General features: G+C 42.7%; 1 protein-coding gene across 1 annotated transcript in view; it reads left to right on the top strand.

The window, feature by feature from the left end:
* Nucleotides 1-21,974, top strand: part of LOC117259221 (cilia- and flagella-associated protein 337-like) — a 40,566-nt gene that overhangs the window by 2,844 nt on the left and 15,748 nt on the right. Inside the window, exons 2-12 of the mRNA XM_078167173.1 lie at nucleotides 571-681; nucleotides 903-1,211; nucleotides 4,308-4,481; nucleotides 4,975-5,058; nucleotides 5,209-5,301; nucleotides 6,498-6,669; nucleotides 10,694-10,861; nucleotides 11,547-11,695; nucleotides 12,336-12,569; nucleotides 15,010-15,174; nucleotides 20,078-20,193. Of these exons, the coding sequence (XP_078023299.1) occupies nucleotides 601-681; nucleotides 903-1,211; nucleotides 4,308-4,481; nucleotides 4,975-5,058; nucleotides 5,209-5,301; nucleotides 6,498-6,669; nucleotides 10,694-10,861; nucleotides 11,547-11,695; nucleotides 12,336-12,569; nucleotides 15,010-15,174; nucleotides 20,078-20,193 (1,745 nt within the window). The 5' untranslated portion in view covers nucleotides 571-600. The remainder of the gene's footprint in view (nucleotides 1-570; nucleotides 682-902; nucleotides 1,212-4,307; nucleotides 4,482-4,974; nucleotides 5,059-5,208; nucleotides 5,302-6,497; nucleotides 6,670-10,693; nucleotides 10,862-11,546; nucleotides 11,696-12,335; nucleotides 12,570-15,009; nucleotides 15,175-20,077; nucleotides 20,194-21,974) is intronic.

Here is a 21,974-nt window from a genome sequence, read left to right as displayed (position 1 = left end):
CTCATAAAAAAACTTTTTTCATCATCTCACATTTCTGCCTCAGACCTCAAACATGCTTTTAATCACCTAACAGGCTAATTTAACAAATCCTACCTTGTATTCATGCTATTATTCATGCCGCTCATCTACCTGATTCAGTATTTTATTTCACATTACCTGACACAACAGGGACTTGACATGCTTTGGCAACCTGCTGCCTCCTCGAACCGTTCCCAAGACATCATTCAGGGGACCTATTCACCCACCTTTGAAAGCCACTGAGCTGGGGTAAATTTCTGTTGAAAATGAAAGACCTTTGCACACCATTCAGCGTAGGCATGTTTGGATAGAGTGAAAAGAGCCAACAAAAGAAGTCTGCCGCTGCTGTGACTGTGCCGCATGATTATGTGACATGACAACACGCCGTGAAACAGATATAGAAGGTTACTAAGGGATTACCTGAGCTGGGAACATCTTGTTTCATCATGTAACACCTAGAAAAGCAGGGGAGCTATTATTTTACTGTGTGTCTTCAGGACAGACTCTCTCACACACACATGCTTTACCTTCCTGACCTTGTCGGGTACGTAGGTGATTGATTGACAGGTCTGAGCTGTAACCATGGGAACGAGGATGGAGGTGGCACAGCTTGAGAACAGGATGAACACTGAGGACTATAGAAAGCTACAGGGCCTTTTCGTGGTGAGTGTTTATTCATAGGCTCATATTACAACACCTTTAATTCACAGGAGAAACACCTAAAAAAGAGTGTTATAATTAATACTGTATCTGTTTGGCAGCACTGCATAGTACCACACCTCCAGGTCTCATAAGAAATGCTTTAGAAACCAGAGTCTGCAGCACCTTAAAAGAGACTGTTTATCTGTCTGCAGACATTGTGCAATGTCTCCCGTCTCCCACAGGACCCCTCGGGTGCACCGCGCTCCTTGTCCAGAGCTGAATTCATCAATCTGGCTTGGTCATCAGTCGGTCGTGGTTCCAAGGAGGAATATGGCCTCCTGTTTGACAGCGTGGTTGTCACTCAGGAGCACCGTGGCCTCCTCCTGGATATCGACGCAGTGAAGGAAGAGGGACGTGTCGACTGGGGAGGCCTGTGCTCTTTCCTGCTGCTGGAGCTCTCTGATAAAGTGAAGAACACCAGAAGCAGTAGCGTGCCTTGCTGGAAGCCACCGCGCACTTTGACCTGTCCGCATCGGGACCCAGTTCAAAAGGTAAAAAGGTCACCGATCTCTTGGAGGCTTATTAAGAACAGAAGAGTCCGTTATGAGGGTTGGAACATGTTGCCCATTTTAACAAATGATGTATTGCAGCACATTATCTGAAAAACATTTTGACATTGACTGACTGGAGAATCCAAAACTCTGCTGACAGGGTGGAATTCCACATTATTAAACATTGTGCAAGGAAAAGTGTGAAAGTATTAGGGTCTTGCTCATCAAAAAGGCCCACCTCTTTTGAGATAAATGGCTCTGGACTCCTTTAAGTTTAACATCTATCAATTAATATGTAAATGAAGCGGCCAGTATAAAGTGCCTACTGCTGTGGATAAAGTGATGGCTCACCACTTTAATCTTTCAATCCTGAGAATGTCAAAATGTCAGAATGTTGTGTAAGTTGTTTTCCAAATGGCTGGAAGGTTTTGACCCCTATAGCTCAGATTGGTCTTAGAGAGGCAGACAGACTAATGGGGCTTGGTAGACTCTAATTGCAGTTTATAACACTGTCGGTAAAGTGTGGCACAACTCATGCAGGGTAGCGAAAAATATATTTAAAGCTACACTTACTCAACTAGCTGTTGAACAGTGTTTAGTATCTAAAGACCTAATATTTCTCTGAGACTGCCCATTGTTTAGATGGCCCAAAACCCCAAAGTCACAGTAGTTCGAACAATGTCCCATTTGACTGAAAGCCCATTTTTGTGACAACCTGTTCTCCTTAAAACAAATGCCCATTGCTCCAAAGTACATTTTTTCCAAAACACGTGTCATGTCTTGGCTTTAAACGCCCACATTTGGTGGCACAAAAGCTGCTTGAAAAATAGCTAAGGGTCGATGAAAAACACCTGGATTCAGTAGCGCAAATGCTGCCAGGAAAGGCTAGGAAAAGTTGGTAAAAATGCCCAGGATTGGTAGCCCCAATACCACGGAGAAATGCCGCAAAAGTTTGGTAAATCCACCCGGGATTGGTCGCTTGATCACAGCTGAGAAATGCAGCAAAGGGTCAGTAAAAACAACTAGGTTTGGTGGTTCAACTGCCACTAGGAAACACTGGGAAGAGTTGGTAAAAGCTCCCAAGATCGGTAGCTCGAACACCGCAAAGGGTCAGTAAATCCACCTGGGATCAGTAGCTTGAACAGAGCCTAGAAACACTGCAAAGGCTCAGCAAAAACACCTGGGTTTGGTGGCTAAAATGCCGCTGGGAAACACTGAGAACGGTCGGTAAAAAAGGCCTGAGAATTGTAGCTCGAACACCACAAAGAATCAGTTAAAAAAATCAGTGATACCTTGAATGCCACTGAGAAATGCCGCAAAGGGTCAGGAAAAACAACTGGGATTGGTGGCTCACATGCCATTGGGAAATGGTGCTAAGGTTTCGGTAAAACCACCCAGGATTGGAAGCTCGAACGCTGCTGAGAAATGTCACAAAGGGATGGTGAAAACACCTGAGATTGGTAGCTCAAACACCACTGAGAAATGGGGCAAAGGGTCAATAAAACCAAACAGGATTGGTAGCTGGAACACCGCTGAGAAACGCCTTGAAGGGACAGAGAAACCAACCTGAATTGGTAGCTCGAACACAGCTAACAAATGCTGCAAAGGGTCAGTAAAAACATCTGGGTTTGGTGGCTCGGATGCTGCTAGAGATCACTGGGAAGGGTCCGTAAAAACACACGAGATTGGTAGCTCGAACGCCACAAAGGATCGGTAACACCACCAGGGATCGGTAGCTTGAACGCAGCCAAGAAATACTGTGAAGGGTCAGTGAAACACCCGGCATTGGTGGCTTAAACACTGCTGAGAAAGTGAAACTAACTGCAGGGAGTGGGCTTTTTTGGGGAATCAGGACTTCAGAGCATTAGGCATCTGTTTTGGGATAACAGAATGTCAAAGAAATTGGTCCAGTGGGACATTTTTCAGACTAATGGAGCTTTGGAATTTTGGGCCTTTGAAACAATGGCATAGCACTTGTCTCTCTGTCTCTGCTAAAATTATATAGAGGCCGCTCTTTGCTAACATGTTAGTTTAGCTTCTTTTCTACATGTTTTTGGCATGCCATGTTTTTTCGCAGTTTCTTGCATTGGTCTTACTGATTAGCTGAAATATATTGGGGTTTTTGGCTAATTGCTAATCTACTGCCATGTAATCTCATTAACAGTAGAATTTCAGCACCTTGCCACCTTTTTACCAGCTTCAGTGAGACTAAAAAATCAAGGGAACTGATTCTAAGTCTCACTAAAACAATTGTTTCATTGGGACAGGCTAGCTTGAAAAGAAGGCTGAATGTTGGCTGTTTATAGCAAAGGCAGCCACACAGACAAGTCAAACTGAGCAGCAACGTGCAGTCAGTTTTAAGAGAAGCCAGCGCTGCTCCATTTGGTACATCTGAGAAAAAAGTCACTTGAATCTCGTCGTTCCAGTGACTCACCTGCTCTTGATAAATAGGTAATTAGAATAAGTAACGATAAATACATGACATGCCAATCTGAGGGATCCAAAGCCTGCAGTCGGCTGTGGGAGAGTGACCCAGTCTGCAGTAATTACATCAGCAGTACATCTAAGCCCTGACCTCTGTTCTGTACGTATTAATAAACCTCTTCTTTCATTAAAGATATTCAGTGTCTCTTCCTCATCAGACACAGTCAGCTCAGGCATTTTTTTCTGCTGCTCTCAGTTTTTTCTCCTTGAAGCTCAGCCAATAAAATGGCACCATTCATTAATCCTTTTTGTTTTATTGGTTTTAGCGCGGGAGAACATGACGCTCTGCTCACTTTAACTCACAATGAGAGTAAGATGAAGGGTGGAGCTCTTGTTTGATGAAGTCATTATGATAGTGTAGTTTTATGGCAGGAAAGGAAACTATTTATAATATATATAAGGATGTTTTAATCTTCAAGGTTGTCGCCCCCATTTGACTAATTAATGTCACATTAAAACGCTACATGCTGAATCACAGAGAGCTTTAAAGCTGAAGGTCAGTTTCACAAGTGTAAAGTAAGCAGAGTCTTTCTGTGGGTTTGCGCCGATCCATATATTTGTCCGGGTTAAATGTTGCTGTGTTGTGATGTCCTCTGGTGCCCCCCCACCCAGGTGTTGTACCTGCAGAGTTCAGGTCAGTATCTGACCGTGAGCAAAGGAGGAACTGTGGGGCTGCGGGACAGAGAGGACATGTCCCTCCTGCACACACATCGACTGCAAAACAGCACCGTCACACCCAAAGACCTCTGGGTCACAGACATGGTGCTGCTGCACAATGTAAACAAGGTGACTTTCACATTTAGAAACACACACACAACAAACAGCTGATCAATCAGTAAAGTTATAGATTGGTGTCCTGGTTGTGTTGCCATATCTGGGTCTTGTAGCAGAGCTTACACAACTGAAAAACTGTTTATTAATTATTGATAAATATCCTGTGTTATTAGGGCAGAGGTAAACAAGCATTTCATTCAATAAATAAATCATTGATCATTCACACTGGTTAATGGCATCGCAGACATGAAGTCATTGCATAATGCTTAGAAAATAAACATGAATTTTTCAGTAATAAGACCATCAATTATTGATTTACAGTTATACAAATACAGATTTGTGGGTAACTGATATAATGCTGTTGCATAACACACGTGAAGATTTTCCAGTTACTGTCAGCATCAATTATCAGTCAGAGGAAATCATTATAGGATCACACTGATGAGTTGAACCGCTGTCTTTCTGCTCCTAATCAACACCTTTCACTCCTCTTCTGTATTCTCAGATAGCAGTTTCTTTCACAAGTAAGGAGGTGTGTTTTTATGACTTACTATCGAAAGTGGAGTTTAGCTGCAAGTATAAACTCCAGGTAAGAGCTACATCGTTCCATTGGTTTTTAGCATTTTCTACCATCGCACTCTGGATATTGAGCTTCCAGAGTATTTATAAAATAACCTGAAAAAACGTAGATGGACATGAGATATAACATTACACACACATAACTTCTTTTCCTCTGTAGGGTTTGAAGTTTACTCCGTGGTGTCTAGACTACTGGGTGGATCCTTCTCAACCGGATCTGGCCGTCCTCACCATAGGAGACATTGGAGGACAGGTGATACAGAATAACAGACTTTTGGCAATTACTGTGTCTGAAAAATGAAATATTTGTATCATGTTAATAACACACATATGATAATATTGTTGAAATAATACAGCTCCTCTTAAATAATTTCTGCTTCTTTCCATTCTTGTTTTGTCCCCCCTCCACCTAGCTTCATTTGTATTTTGAGTGTACCTTAAAGCTTCAGTTAAAAGCTGAGTCTCAATTAAACACAGAGTTGCTTCTACTGGCTGCAGTTGAAAATTAGCCAGCTGGCTATCTCTGGCACTTTTACAGAAATGTTGATTAATGTGCATTGTCCTTATAGATTGAATAAAGGAAAGTAAAGCTGGGTGTGGCTACACATTTTGACAAATAAACGCAGGTCCACATTAGATGCCAGGTCTGGTTGTCATTGGTTCTTTGAATGCCAAATAATTATCCATTTTTATTACTAATTTATCACTATTTAATACTTATCTTTATATATGAGCCCAGTCCTTGAATGCATCTGAATTTCGTTGTATGTTTGTACAATGACAATAAAGAAATCTGAAGATGTAAAACCTCTTGTAGCCCACTGGGTTGTTGGCTAACCGCTTGAGATGTTTAAACTTTTGCCAATATGGACATGCTACACATTATTAGCTCAGTTAATTCTCCACGCTTCAGTCGTTCAGTTCATTTTACCGTAACTACAAGCACCAAAGTATAATTCATTGAGATTTACAGGCATGATAAACGAGAGATATGTGTCCATTCCTCGATTATTAATGTTCCTGTAGTCCATAAGCGTCCACTAATCAAAAGAATCAAAACAGATTTTCTTCAATTAATCCAAGCTGTGAACAGGTTTTAAGACATTAAAGAGAGATGTTGTGTTCTCTTTTTTATACAAGAAATATTCATACTGGTTTAAATAAATAATTTGATAGTAGTTCCCATTTTTGCTGAGAGTTTTGTAATTTTATTATTATTATTATTCATTTATTTTAATTTTAATTTAATTTAACTTCTTTTTTTCTTTCTTTTTTTGAATGTATTTTTAGCATCAATTCTTGTGGCCACAATAATTTTATAGTGAAAACCTGATATCCTGCCAGCCATAGTCAGGGGTCTTTTTTGCATTTTGTATCTGCATCATCTGGATGTGTTCATCAGTCTATGGCTCCATAACTGTGTGTGTGCATGTATGTGTGCTGTCCCAGGTCAGTGCTTTATATTTTACCTCAGCTGAGATCTCTCTGTTTGAGAGACTCAGCCTGCGGATGGACTCAGACTCAGCAGACATCGTCCTGTGGGACGACCTGGTCAAAGGAAAGCATCACTGCTGTTACACTGTGACGCACCGAGCTCACGCACCTGCCTGGGTTAGAAAAGGTAGGAAATACACACATGCTTATAAAAAAGTTTACTTAAATGTGTCGTCAGGAAAAAAAAAAATCATAGATGAAAACTATAAAGTCTCTTTCTGATGATAGCCCGATGTACAAATGCACACAAGCATGTGTTTGTTGTAGCTTTGTCATTGTTTCCTCCGCTGCCCATTGCCCTGTCTCAATCCACACTTCTCTGTTTACACTGCTATTTCATATTGTATGTAGATGAAGCAGAAATTGAAGATGAGTTCCAACATGCCAAAGTATCAGAAAGCAAGTTTCATGTTTGCTAATGGGACTCAATCCTGCTGCTCATTCCTGTAACTGCGTTCACGTGGGGCTGCAGGTCAGAAATGAGTGGCTCTGATTACAGAGACACTCACAAACACACACTCTCACCTTGACACCTGCGATGAGAGCCACTGCCTGTGCTGGCTTGCTCACATTTTCATTATCGCTACAATAATGGCTTATGCAACACCATGGAAACGCTTGGGTGTGTCTCTGTCGCTGGTGTGCACACACCGACACACATGCAGCGAGTCCTGAGTCATCCACTTTATAGTCTTGCATAGCCAGACTTTTGACTATTGGCATAAAGTCACGGGCTTGAGGTCTGGCCTCCTGAGACTCCCCCACTTGAGCTCAGCCTGGGTAACAAAGAGGTCGCTTAGTTGTATCTCAATTGCATCATTCGCACAGAGCCCCTCTGAAGAGTCATTGGGCTGTTTGATAATGATTCAGCCGAGGCAGCGCTCTGAGACTAGCTTGGCTGAAAGGGGAGATCCTGATAAAGGGGGAAAACAAGAATAAAGTACATATAAATAACCACAACAAATGGGAAAACAAAGGGAAAACAAAAAAGGGGGAAATCAGAGGAGACAGTGCCAAAACATTAAAAGCGTTGCTTAAGTGAAATTTTGCAGGCTGTGTGTGCGCATGCATGCAGAACAACAAGAGAGGGTGCACACTAAGGTTTGCTGTGTGTGCGTGTGTATGTGTGTGTGGTGTTTTGAGAGTGTGAGAAAGGAAAGGAGGGAGCTTGTGCGACTGTATATGTGTGTTTGCATACCTCTGGGGTGCTGGTGCTGTTTCTTTTGAAGTTGCCCACCCTGCAGTATGAGTGGGCTGTGTACCATTAGACATGGCTGGTTATCCAGACCTCCAAACCTTCGGGCTCACGGGCCACCAGAGAGAGGAGGGGGAAGGTGCGGAGGGGGGAGGGGAGGAAGGAGGGAGGGCGGTGGAACCGAGAGGAAAAGTGAGAGGAAATTAGGAGGAAATTGGGATGGACACAGAGCTGAAAGGACAAGGAAGGAGAACTGTGGGAAGTGTGTGTGAGAGAGAAAGGCATTAACATATCTGCATAATGTTGCGATCAAAGAAGTGAAATGGACATTATGGAAAAACGTCAGCGTGTTGGTAAAATCTCCCAAAATGTGCGGCGATTTGGTGCAGGACAAAAGAGGCTTGCTTTGATGTAAATGACTCTCGCTGTTTAAATTCTAATCTCACAGCAATAAAAGTGTGTCATTACATACAACGCCGGCTAAAGCCGTATGTGTATCTGCATCACAGATAGCTGGATTTATGATTTGTGTGTGTCAGTGAAAGAGAGAGAAGGCCTCATTAATCAATGATGAGTCATGCAACGCTGTCTGAAAATCCTCTGATCTTTTAATTCACAGGCGGGAGAAAAGATGTGGTGTATGAAATGCAATCAGACGTAATTATTTGGCCTAGCAATGTGGCCGACCTCTGACCTGCGACTGTCACATGCCATCTCGCATCCCGCACTTATTTGTGCAGTATTTGAAAGCTCGGCAGCCTCTAATGGAGACGTGTGGCATCCAATTTAGCTGTTCTCAATCAAAGCGTTAATTGAGACGGATGGTGATGCAAGATCCATTACATTTTCTGTAATACCAGTGAGCAAATCAAACCGGCCCTAATTCTATGCTGTGCTGAGCGCCTGCGGATTGGTTGGTTTACTATACAGCAGGGTTGCGGTCAATGCACATTTAGCACAGCCATTTCAGAGAGTGGATGTCCTTCAGAGTTCTGGTAGTGAAAGCATTTTGGCATGAGAGGGATGAAGTAACTAATGAACAGTGTGTCATCATCAAAATGTGTTGCAATGTTGTTTTTACATTGAATTTGTCGGAGTTTAAACTTATTTATTCCCTCTGCTGGTAACTTCTGCTGCATTATTGCTCCACGCAGAGGGGCTGCTTGGAAGCCAGTGGCCTTCATTTAATGATTGTTTCCTTATTTCCTCTCTTAAACTGAGTTTGCATGAGGAAACTTAAAATCAGATCTGTGCAGATAAACATTTTAATTAAGTGGCAGTACTATTCTCTGTCAAATGGAGACTTTCCCTCTGCTCAGTCACACATTCCCACAAAGTCATGGTATGTGGATTTCTTTTTGAGATCAACCCTGTCTCCTATAAATTATGTTTGTATATTGCTAAATTGCATTCATAATTATGTTGTAGTGACAACTTAATTGCTGCCTGAATTATGCTCAGAGACAGTGTGTCTTTGAGTCAATTAAATTAATGTACCATGCTCGATTTGTAAGTAGGTGGTCAGGTTGGATAGAGGCAAAGTGCAGGACTGTGACACCAGAGTCTCGAGTTTGCTTCCAGTCTCCTGTGTGTGGTTAGGTTTAGGCAGCAAAAGCACTTTGGTTAAGGTTGGGAAAGGTTCTAAATCTTATAATAGAAAAATAGTGCTGGTGTCACCATGAGTGGATAATGTTTCGAGAATGTCCATATTGCCAGAAAACAACTGAGCAAGTGAACATTTTGTGTCAATTTTTTGCTACTTGCCAGCTATGTTAATTAGCAACATTTTCTCTTTTATATTGATAGAAAACATAATTTGTTCGGCAATACATTTCCCTCAAAAAACATGTTTGTATATAAGAAAAAAATTGTTGTATAAAAAAAAAAAGCCAATGCAGAAGTGCCAAAAACTGCAGTTCCTTCAATGGCCACTTGAGGCTGGCTCCTAAGGCGAGTAAATCCCCACAAGCCCCCCTTTCATGTGGGCGGGGTTGTTGTCACTCACTGCTCCATCCAGCACTCACTGTATTTCCTCCTTTGTCAGTCTGCACCTTGTTTATTGTCCACAGAATGAGGCAGAGTGACCGTCCTCTATTGACCAATCAACAGACGGCAGTGTTCACAGCTCCACCTTTTAGCACCAGATCTGTGTGCTAGGTACCCCAACAGAAGGGGGACCAAAAATGGGGACGGTACGGAACGATTCCATTGGTATCATCCACAACTTTTCACAGTGGGAACAGAAAAAAAGCGTACCGAACTGAACTGTACTGTATTGTACTGCTAGATGGAAACGGAGCTATAGACACCCATGTTAGAACTGGTCTCTATAGCGACTTTCAACATTCATAACAGCTGTATGGGAGGTGAATTTTTATATAACTCACCTGTTTACATCTTATTAAGGCTTAAAGTTGCACATATATAAGGGCGGGGCTGCTTGAGTGACAGGCTGTCTGTGAGGCATCGCAACAGTCTTTGCGTCAGATCCACCACTCACTCTCCACAGCATCAACCTTTTCTCAAATATGGTCACTTCTGGCTCCAACAAAACAACATGGCAATGGCCAAAATTACAAACTCGAGGCTCCGTAACAGCAGTCCACAAACAATGGATGATGTCACAGTAGCTATGTCCATTATTTTATACAATCTATGATATACATATAATTCCTAGGGGACAGAGCTGCCAAGAATACACACGTTAACCAAGTGATCTGTACTTTCAGAAGTTGGTTGCAGTTCTACATTTGAAACCAGCTGTTGCACCAGTGCTGATGCAGTGCTGATGCATTATTAACAATGGATTTCCAGAGTAAACAGCAACCACAACAAAGCAACAATTAAAACAAAGGAAAGACGAGACAAAAAGTTAATTAATTTCCCTAACTGTCTGTTTGTATATCTGTTAAAACTAATTTACACTCATTTTCTGATTCTCTCCTGCTCCCTGCAGTACGTTACCTGGGCTCACTGGAAGCCTTTGTGTCCTGTAGCACCAGACCGCAGAGCAGCATGGTGATCGGCTGGAGGGAAAAGGAAAGCAGGGGTCTACGAGTCACTTTGTTCTTTACAAAGAGGGGTGTGTGGGACATGGACCACCACCATGGACTCAACCTGATAGGTGGGTACCAGTCAAGACTTGTAATATTTACTAGTGAATAGTTCATCATTGGGATAGTTTGATGTATATAGGGTTAGGGTTAGGGTTGGGGGCTGCAGTAGCTCAGTCCATAGGGACTTGGGTTGGGAACCGGAGGGTTGCCTGCTCAAGTCCCCGCCCGGACCAAAATATGGAGCATGGACTGGTAGCTGGAGAGGTGCCAGTTCTCCTCCTGGGCACTGCCAAGGTGCCCCTGAGCAAGACACCTAACCCCCCAACCGCTCGGAGCGCCTGTCATGGGCAGCCCACTCTGACATCTCTCCACTTAGTGCATGTATAGGTCCAGTTTGTGCATGTGTGTGTTTGGACCTGTGTGTAATTGACAACAGAGTGAAAAATTGAATTTCCCCTCGGGGATTAATAAAGTATATATAAAAAAAATAAATAAATAAAAAAATATATATATAGCCTGAAATCCACAATTTGTTGGAGAGGGTGAAGAAAGTGCAAAAAAACTTTCCCCAGAAAAACTGTACATGTTTGGTTGGCACGGTGGAAAGGAATCTTTGCTACACTCACACAAAGACATAAAGAGGCATCAAAACTATCAAATGATTTTTTTGAAGGAGACTAAAATCAGCATGGTTTACTTTAATTAATTGCAGCTAGCGCTTCTGCTAATTTAGGACTCTCTGACTGGTTGCAGCCACAGCAGGTGTGGATCATCAGGTCTTGCTGTGGAACCCTTATGTGACTTCAGAGCCGGTTTGCAGGCTCGTCGGGCACACGAGCCCCATCACCGCAGTTCAGTTCATGCAGACCAAGCAACAACTGCTCAGCTACTCCAAAGATAAGGTAGGAGTGTGAGTCTGTGTGTCTCTGTGAGCAGCAGCGCTCTGCTAGAGACGATAATGTACTGATAAAGAGCCCTATCACTGTAATATTAATTGTAATACCTTGCAATAATTGCTGCAGAGGAAGGAGGCCACGGTGCAGATGATTGGTAGCCTGTTTCACACTGTTGCCATTATGAGAGCTGGTGTCTCTCAAAATGAGGACCGTATCTTTAAATCCTTCTTCTCTCTGGTGCAAAGAGGATGTTAGTGCTTGTGCTGCTTTTCCTCTCCCCCCTTGTAGCGCTGTGCATGTTTGCCTTCTCTTTGGCTTTTCTGAAGATAATGAATATTTTAGAAGTGATTTATGTTCCATCTGCCTTCTGCTCAAACACCATCTGCCATTGCAACAAACTCTGAAAGGCTTTACCTCGGCTTCCTCTGGAAGAGCTCCTGGAACAGCGACAGTCATCTTGTTGTGTACCGTAAAGCAATATAGCTGAGTCCTTGTGAATTTTGACTAAGTGGCACATTGTGCACAGGCTTCTAGAGTAGCCATTCTTCTTGGCACTTCATGTATTTGCTCTGTAATTATGATAACGTCTCGTGATATTAATTGGCTTTCATAGTTCTGAAGTACAATGTACTCATAAACTTTCCAGGTCCTGTGTCTATGGGATGTATCTCTTCAGAAGTGTGTTCACCGTCTGGCTGGTGTCTTCCCAAAGACGCAGGAGGACACACACACCATCCTGTTTCTCCACGAGGAGCGTCAACTCCTTTTGCTTTCCTTCAACAGTCTGCTTCTCCTGCTGGAGACTACGAGGGAGGAGAAGCGGACCAGCAGCCATGAGCACCCTGTTACCTGTGTGCTGTATAATAGTCTGTTCAGACAGGTACGCAGGTCAAATAGCTCCCTGAGACTTTATTTCTTTGATTTTCATCTCTTTAATTGTTTATGCTGATCTTTATCCAGACACATATGGCAAGTAGTAGGCAGCCAGTATGGTGTTTTAAACTGAACCGCAATTGATGATGCAATCTCAATTTAGAGTCCATTTATTAGCCACTCCAGAGCTTTCAGCTGTATCACACACTCTTCATCAGTAGATGGAGTTTGCCTACATGTTCAAACATCAACTTTCTTCGAACCATTTAAAGGCTTCCCATCCATTTTGTTTCTCCCCCTAAGGGAAATTTGTTTTGCAGCCAGGGTTCAGGTGCTCCGGCTTCCTCCCACAGTCCAAAGCCATGCAGGTTAATTGGTGACACTAAATTGCCCATGGGTGTGAATGTGAGTGTGAATGGTTGTCTGTCTCTATGTGTCAGCCCTGTGATAGTCTGGTGACCTGTCCCGGGGGTACCCTGCCTCTCGCCCAATGTCAGCTGGGATAGCTGACATTGGGGACAGCTCCAGCGACCCGCAAGAGGATATGCGTTTACGAAAATAGATGGATGGATGTATCAGTGTGTCCTGTGCACCCATTTCTGAATAAAGAGCCAAACTCTTGCTAAAAAATGTAATTTAATTAGATTTAATTCTAAAAAAAAAAACTTCACGGGGAAGCTATTTGTAACAGTTTGCACATGGGAATTTTTAGTGTGTGACACATCAAAGGCCCTGATTGGCAGCCAGTTTGAGGGATGATATCATTTAAAAGGTGAAAGCCGTGAGCGCGACAAAGGATTCCTTTATTGCACAGAGCAAATTACAACAAAGCACCAGTAAAGACGACCTACCACCGACAGAAAAGAGAGAAAAATCTGTCAGTAGACAGCATCACGAAAGCTACTCTTCTTTCTTTTCTTATATGTTTTATTTTATGTCGTGATAAGAGTGAAAACATGTTATAGAAGCTATTATGCACAGATATAAATACAGGTGTGCCTTGAGATTTTGGCTTGCCCTTTAGTGTGCCTTGGGCACAAAAGTAAAAACCACTAAATCAACAGAGCAATGGAAATTCATATCATACCAAGTAGGCTACACATGAGCAAGAGTGCAAAGTTCAAGTGTGAGAAGAACGTGCGAGGAATACAGCCAGAGTGCTACTGCTATGAAGCATATCAACAGCACTTGGGATGAAGGACACGTGAAATCTCTTGGTGCTCCTAACAGCTGCCCTGAAACAACGTCCAGGGGGCAAAACGCTTAAATTCATCCATGAGTGGAAGGTCATGGATGAGTTTAGCATTAGTCCTTCGAAGGACCTGCCTGTTATAAATGTCTAAGAGTTGGATCTGACTCCTCCCTCTGCCTCCTCTGTGAAATCTGACTGCACACTTTGACAACACTTCCAAGTCTGTTCTTACTGGACATATTTAAATTAATAAACCAAAAATTTAAAACAGATTCCATGAAACATCTGTAAAAGAGAGTCATGACCTCAAAAGCAATGTAAAAAGACTTTACCTTACTCAGACAAAAGTCTCTGGACCTTTGTGGAGGTAGTATCAACCATGGAATTTCAACGTCTGTTTTCAAGAACAATACCCAAATATTTGTAGCCACCCACTGGGTCAGTGTCAACAGCTTTTTACAACAGATGGCAGTGGGCATGGTGGTGACCTTCTGAAATTAATGACCATGCCTTTTATTTTTGACACATTCAGAAGGAGGAGAGACTCACCACACCGAGTCATCCATCACCGACCCATGATCCCGAACCTCCCCTTCAAGAAGGCCAACAATAACAGAGTCATCAGCAGACTTTAAGATGTGTCTATTTATTCTGGCTGCTGCCACAACTATCAGTGTACACGATGTAAAGAAGGGGGCAGAGACAGCATCCCTGATAGTTTGTTTATGAAGATCATATAAGCTACAGAACAGCTACTAAATGGACCTTACGTGAAATTGTTTGTATCACGTAATGTGCTGACTTCATTAAACCTTTTTGGATGCTGCCATGACATCGATGTTTTCTCCTAAATGTATGTCATTATTGTGACCTCTTCCTTATATTGTTCCCTTTAGCCCTCTCTGTGATGGATTTAAACCCGACACAAGTTTCTCACACAGTGTAGGAAGTAAGGAAATAGCTAATATATTCAATATGAACATCTTTCATTTTAAAAAGTGCATTCACTCCTGATTTTGTTTTTCTTCACCCTGCTTTTATTCCCACTTGACAGCAGCATTAGTCACATATTTTCCTCAGACGTGACTTAGCACTGAAATAAAGTGTAACGAAGTGTGGAGAATTGTTTGGCTTTTTGAGAGTCATTAAAGAATACATCAGTGGAACCTGCCGTGCTCGCAGCACAGACAGGATCAAACTCCTTTTAATGATTGATACCCTTTCTTTCTCGCTCTCTCGCTCTCCCTCTCTGCAGGTAGTTAGCAGTGACTCTGCCTCCTCTGTGATCTGCTGGCTGGCTGACACAGGCCAGAAGGTCAAGCAGTTCCACCGTTGCCACGGCAACGCCGAGATCTCTGCCATGGCCCTGGATGGTACGCAGACCCGGCTGTTTACTGCAGGCGCTGACGGAGAGGTCAAAGTAGGTGGGCACACACACACACACACACACACACACACACACACATGCACACCCTCGTTCAGCTGTGAACCGTGTAGCTGCAGGTCGATCCTCATAGAGATGCAAACTCTGAAATGAGTTTAAAGACAAGATGTGAGGCGAAAGGTGAAGTGCCAACTGTTAGAAACCACAAGAATTTCAAACTTGTAATTTCTCCTACAAACGAAACACTTCACTGAATTGTTGTAATTTGTCACTCTATGGCTAAATAAAAAGGGCACCAGCTGCATGCGGTGCAGGGTGCAGACGTTTTTTTAGCACACAGGACAGCTTATATGGCACGGCACTGCGTTTTATCAATGGAAAAGCAACGTGGAGGGCACTATTTTATTAAATTTATTTGTGTATGCGATCATGAATTGGATCACGTGGAACTTGTTTAAATGATCGAGGGAACCCTTAAGCCCAGTTCAGACCAACAATTCATGACAAGACAAAACTGTTTTAGAACATTGCGGAGAAAAGTTGCAGTGGTGTGAACTGGCCGGTCTCAGCTCGACTCAAGCCGGCTGATGGTGTCACCTGCACCTCAGCTGGTCTAATCGTCGGTGGCTGGTTTTAGAAGGTAAAGCACGTCACCTGTTTCAACAGCCAATCAGCTTGTGGTGAAGTCCGCTGATCAAGTCAAAATGACCACAGATTGCGTGTTCACTTGCTGTAGCAGGTGCTCTGTCCCCACCAAGCCCTGTGTTTCCGTCCTCATGTGTGGCAGTGTCGGACTGTGGATTGCTGCTGCTCGCTGTATGTGCTTAAGCCCCCCTCATGCACACACATTCTCATTGACTAACTAATTGGCGCTGCTTAGATATATTATTGTGGCATATTGATTATGAATACAGTCCATCTGATGCTTTTTGTTTTTCACCTTTCATCACTACTATAAATCCTGCTGTAGCCAGTATCTCACTATCACGATCCTCATTCATATTTTTATAAGCTACAAATTATATTCAGCCACAAAATAAGCCTGAAAAGCTGCAAACAGAGCGGTGGTACAGAGAGTTGTTGCATAGAGATGATACACTGTCTCAGCGAGTTGCATTGGGGTGAACCAGCAGGTTTTTAGAACGGTGCATTGCAAGTAGCTGCCTGTTTCAACCCGTTTTGTCATGGAGCTTTGGTCTGAACTTGGCTTTAAAGCTTCTGTTTATGACATTCAGAGCAAAAATATAGCAGCTATCAGCTATTTGTTATGTAAAGATATGGCTAACTAGCTAATTACCACAGCTCTGCACATCACTTATCTGGCAGGAGGGGCCGGTAACCGCTGATAATGGCGACACTTGCATTGCAATAGCATAATTCCCACCCTCCTTTGCTGCCCAGGTTAACACCATCAGGTCTGTCAGCACTGTTGACGTTGATAGCATTGTTCACACTGTTAGCACCGTTCGCTGCTAGCACCGTTAGCTGCTACCTGCCAGCCCAGCCACCTCCTTGTTGAGATCTCTGCACACCACTCCAGCTCAGGCTGTGAATCATAGATATACTCTGAATGTCGTATACAGCTCTTTTAACAATGCATGTATTAATGGATATTATTTGTTATTAACCATGCCACCGCTGTTATGATTGGCATATTGTCATTGTTAAGATAATGTATGTTTGATTACGCCAGATGTGGTTTTACAATAAATACCATCTTTGGCATGACTCTGCAGAAGGGGCAAGTTTCTACATCTTCCAGGAGGAGGCACTGTAGACCTTTGGTAATGTGTTCCCTTCCACAGCATTTACCAACCACTTATCTTTTTTTAATCTTTTAAAGATAAAAAACAAACACAACATTTACTGCACTATGTGTTGTAAAATCATATTAGTTGTATCACATTTGCATATGTATCAGACAGCTGTACTGGTGTGACAGTCTTATGTCAGTATCTGTACAGCCACAAGAGCGGCATACCAGTCTCAAGTGCTACCTCAAGAAATTGTATGTGTCAGTGAAAAATTATTGACATGTTTGTGAAGGCCGGCGTATTTGTAATCAACAGTGACGCACCACGAAGATATCGGCACATGCCTCTCAAACAGAAGTGGCACACCAGCAGCCACTCTTTGATCTTGGTGCTACTGTATGCTTTTGAATCAGCGAGATAGTGTGTTTGGTTATGCATGTTGACACCATGCATAATGAGTGTTTGTTCTCATTTTTCCATTTTAGAAAACAGTTATAGTCTCCTCTGTCTGTACCCTCTCTAATTATGTGTGTGCATATGCAAGCATGTGTGTCTTCTCTGGGCAGAATAGTGTCGAGCACAACTTTTTTTTTTTTCCTGTGAGTTTCAAATTTGGTTGGTATTCCAAACAAGTGGTGCTCTGTGACTGTATTTGCACTCCACATTTGAGCACTGCATAATGACTCCAAGCTCGGCGCAATTGTTCTCAACAGATGAGTAAAATAATTATGCATATTATAATCAATATAATCAACCACATCAGCTCTCTGACCCCATGAGCCCTTGTGAGGATGCAGCCATGTGCATCCTGTGCATGTGCAAGCAGTGTCAGGTATACACTCACAGTGCCATTTGGAACAAGTACACAAGTCGTCCTCAGCAGAAGAAGCAGGCACCCCTTGGGCCAAATTGGAACAAGATGCATCATCTCGCCAATTTTCATCAACACTGAACCCGTGGTGTAGCAGTTAGGGCCATTCAGAATTTGAAATTTTGACCTTTTAATTACAGCGTTCCCATTGGGCCAATCAGTGTTTCTTTGTTAAATGCCACAACACGCACAGATCCGAAATGCGTCATCATCCAAGATTGGACAGGCAGTGTGAAATACTACCTGAGCTGCCATGTTTGATTGATGTACAGTAGGATAGTGACTTGATCATGTGTGTTCTCACATAGGTGGCCAAATATTCTGATTTCAAAACATCTTGCTTTCACTTTTTGAAAATAACAAGCAGTTGGACTTCTCCCAGGTGTAAACACAACTGTTACTATTTCTGTTACCTCTTTGTTTCCCAGACAAGAAAATATTGGGAATGTTAGAAGAGTGACACATACAGTTTGTATGGAAACATGAAGGTGACATATTGGGTGGTGTTCTCTGTTGGCATTAACCTTTGCTTTTAATGGAGCTGTATATGATATTCAGAGCATCTATTATTAAAGCCCAGTTCAGACCAATGATTTGTGACAATACAAAGCTGTTATAGAGAGAGAAAAGTTGCATCTGTGTGAACTGGCCGGTCTGAGCTCGACATCAGAGCAAAGGAGAGAGAGTGTTGCATAGAGATGATACACCATTTTGCATTAGTGTGAACCGACAGGTCTTTGGAATGTTGCTGAACTGGGCTTTAGAGTCTGAGCTGGGATTTTCCGCACACAGCTCTCAACATGAAGATGACTGAGCCAGTGGCTAATTGCTTACAGTGTGAGCAGTAGCTACTAACAATGGCAACAGCGCTGACAGAGCTAAACTTGTAAACCAAGGGGTATCAGTGGTAACTGCTGTATGTGTTCAGTGCAGAGCTGCAGTGATTAGCTAATCTGTGGGATATACACACAGGGACTCAGGCGCACTCACATGCCTGCACAGCTGAATTGGCTTCAAGAAACTTGGATTACAACATGTGACTTCACTCTCTGCTCAGGACATTGTAACTCGCTTATATTTCTACATAGCAAATAGATTGCTGCTATATGAATGCTCTGAATGTTCTATACAGAACCTCCAGTTCAGACCAAAGATTTGCGACGAGACAAGTTGAAACAGACACCTACTTGCAATGCGCCATTTTGCAACTTTCTAAAAACCTGACGTTCACACCAATGCAACTAGATGAGATGGTGTATCATCTCTATGCAACGACTCCACTCTGTTTGCAGCTTTTCAGGCTTATTTTGTGGCTGAATATAATTTGTAGCTTCTTAAAATATGAATAAGGATAGTGATAGTGAGATACTGGCTACAGTTGCATTTGTAGTAGTGATGAAACGGCGAAAAACAGAAACAAAACGAGCATCAGATGGACTGTATTCATAATCAATATACCACAATAATATAACCACCATCCCACACCAGCACCACATAAGGCTGGAAGCAGAGGGCTCAGCGTGGATGGAGCACCTGCCACAGCAACCGAACACACCATCTATGGTCAACTTGACCAGCGGACTTTACTACAAGCCGATTGGCTGTTGAAACAGATGCTTTACCTTCTAAAACCAGCCACAGGTGATTTGACCAGCTGAGTTGCAGGTGACACAATCAGCCGGCTTGAGTCGAGCTCAGATCGGCCAGTTCACACCGCAGCAACTTTTCTCTGCAACGTTCTGAAACGGTTGTGTATCATCGAGAACTGTTGGTCTGAACTGGCCTTAAGGTTCAAGTTCCATGTGATCCAATATATGATTGGTTTCCCACAAATGAATAATGGCAACAATATGGTTAGATGGCGTTTTGTTTTTGTTATCGTTCAGTCAGACTGGCTACATGGCTAGGCTAGCTACAGCTATTTTAGCTAAGGCTAAATATGGAATCATTTTACAACCAGTGGTAGAAAACCATTGCCCATAGGCTAACAGACAAATGGACAAGAGTTACTCAATGTATTTATTTCGGGGGCATTTGTAAAACAATTCACCAATGACGGTATATTGATAATCGCTGCACAAATGCCCTCTTGTCACTATGGTTGATAAAACAAGGAAGGGCCCTCTAGGGTGCCTTCCTCGTGGATAAAATACAACAAAGAACACGGAAGTTTGGGTCAACACACATAGGGAACGTGACTTCATTGCAAACACTTGTTTGCTGCTATATCAATGACCTGAATGCCACATACAGCACCTTTAAATAAAGCACATCTAGTGCTGTGATAGCGCTTTGAGTGTTATTTGTGCTGCAGGTGTGGGACTTCAATGGCCGCTGCCTCCACAGAATGAATGCCGGCCTGGGTCGGGCTGTGGAGATCTCACAGGTCCTGCTGCTGAAGAGGAGTATACTGGTGATGGGCTGGGAGAGGTACTTAAGATGTGTGCATTTACGTGTGGTTACTTACCCTGTGTGTCACTCAAATATTGGATACAACACCAAATGTGTGATGCTGAAAAACTTCCAACTGTGTACAAATTTAAGACCCAGGTGAGCATAATGAGTTTTGATGCAGTAGCACCCTGATAGACTGTGTATGTTTACACACTGTGTATAAAAGAGACTGCACCTGTCAAAGAGTCACAATGAATATGTGTGTATGTGAGAAATACCGTGTGTGTGTGCATGTGTGTGTTTCTGTCCTCTCCTGCTCCCTCTGCCTGCCAACGACTCAAAGCCAACCAGACATCTGGACTCTAACGAGTATCGCTACCTCACATTTGTGTGTTTCTGTGTGTGTGTGTGTGTGTGTGAGAGAGAGAGTGAGTGTGTTTCTTTTTATACCCACATCACATCTGCTCTTCATCTTCATCTTCATCATTTCACACCCAGTGAGCTCAACTCAGCAGTGTGCTATCATCAAGTTATACGACTCCCTCTTTCTCTCTCTTCTCCACATGCGCACACCAACTCACACACACTGTCTTGCTCTCTGGGGTGTCACAGCGGTAAAGAGAACACAGACGACAGATCAGCAGCAGTAAAAGAAAATACTGCCGTTATGACTTTCATCACTCATATCATTTCCTGTTTCTTCACATCCACCTAGACCACAGTTTAATCCATAGTGCTGTGTCGCATGGTATCTAATTCAAAGTCTGATTGCCTTCTGCTGCTCATACAATCTCATGCGGGCTGATATATCCCCATCCAACTGATACACACATTCCTCAGTTTGAAACAACAATGCATTATCTTTTTTCAGTTCACATACACTACCTGCACAACAAGAACAAACAAGAAAAGAAAAGTGCTGTCATGAGATGTAACAAAAGACTACACAAGTAGAACATATAGCAGGTGTGCTGAAATCCCTGTTTCACATGCATGGTGTCTGTTGGTCACTGTGGTGTATGAGCACAGCTTCCATGTTTATTTCAAACACTGACTTGATGCAGAGCTGAAGCAAAGCTTGAATCTGTTGCAGGGAAAATATGATTTATACTAAAATAATCACACACATCATCCCAATGATGCATTAGAAAATAATAATAATGTATTACATAATCTGCTAAATACAGTATGTGCTGGTAATAATCTGTCTCACTTAAAATGGTCCAAAATATGAGGAAATGTGAACAGTTCATTTTAGAGTAGAAAATCTGAAAGTTCTTAGCCCAGGTTTAAAATGTCTAATCTCACAATGTACATGTTGTGCTACTACTACTACTACTTCTACTACTACTATCACTGCTAATGCAATTACTTGGATTTCTACAGCTACAGCTACAGCTACGATATTGCTATTACTCCGACTGCTCCTAGTAGGCCTGCTACATCTACTACTGCTACTATTACGTTGCTGCTCCTGCTACAGCTATTACTATTACTACTACTATGACTGCTTTGACTATGGGGCAGCTGTTGCTCAGAGGTGGAGCAGGTCTTCCACTAATGGAAAGATCTGCAGTTTGATCCCTGGCTCCTCCAGTCCGCATGTTGAAGTATCCTCGGGCAAGATACTGAAGCCCAAATTGCTCCCAATGGCAGTTTCATTATGTGTGTAATGCACTATACAGACGGGATTAGTTTTACATGGGCACGTGGGGTAATGTCACTTTACCACAGGACGTTGGTAATATTAATGGCCAATTCGCACGGGATAAGAAATATCAGTAAAACTACCACAAGTGGGAGGGGTAAATCCATTC

This window comes from Epinephelus lanceolatus, chromosome 4 (assembly GCF_041903045.1).
Source record: "Epinephelus lanceolatus isolate andai-2023 chromosome 4, ASM4190304v1, whole genome shotgun sequence".
Taxonomy (NCBI): Eukaryota; Metazoa; Chordata; class Actinopteri; order Perciformes; family Serranidae; genus Epinephelus; species Epinephelus lanceolatus.
This window is presented reverse-complemented; position numbering and strand designations above follow the sequence as displayed.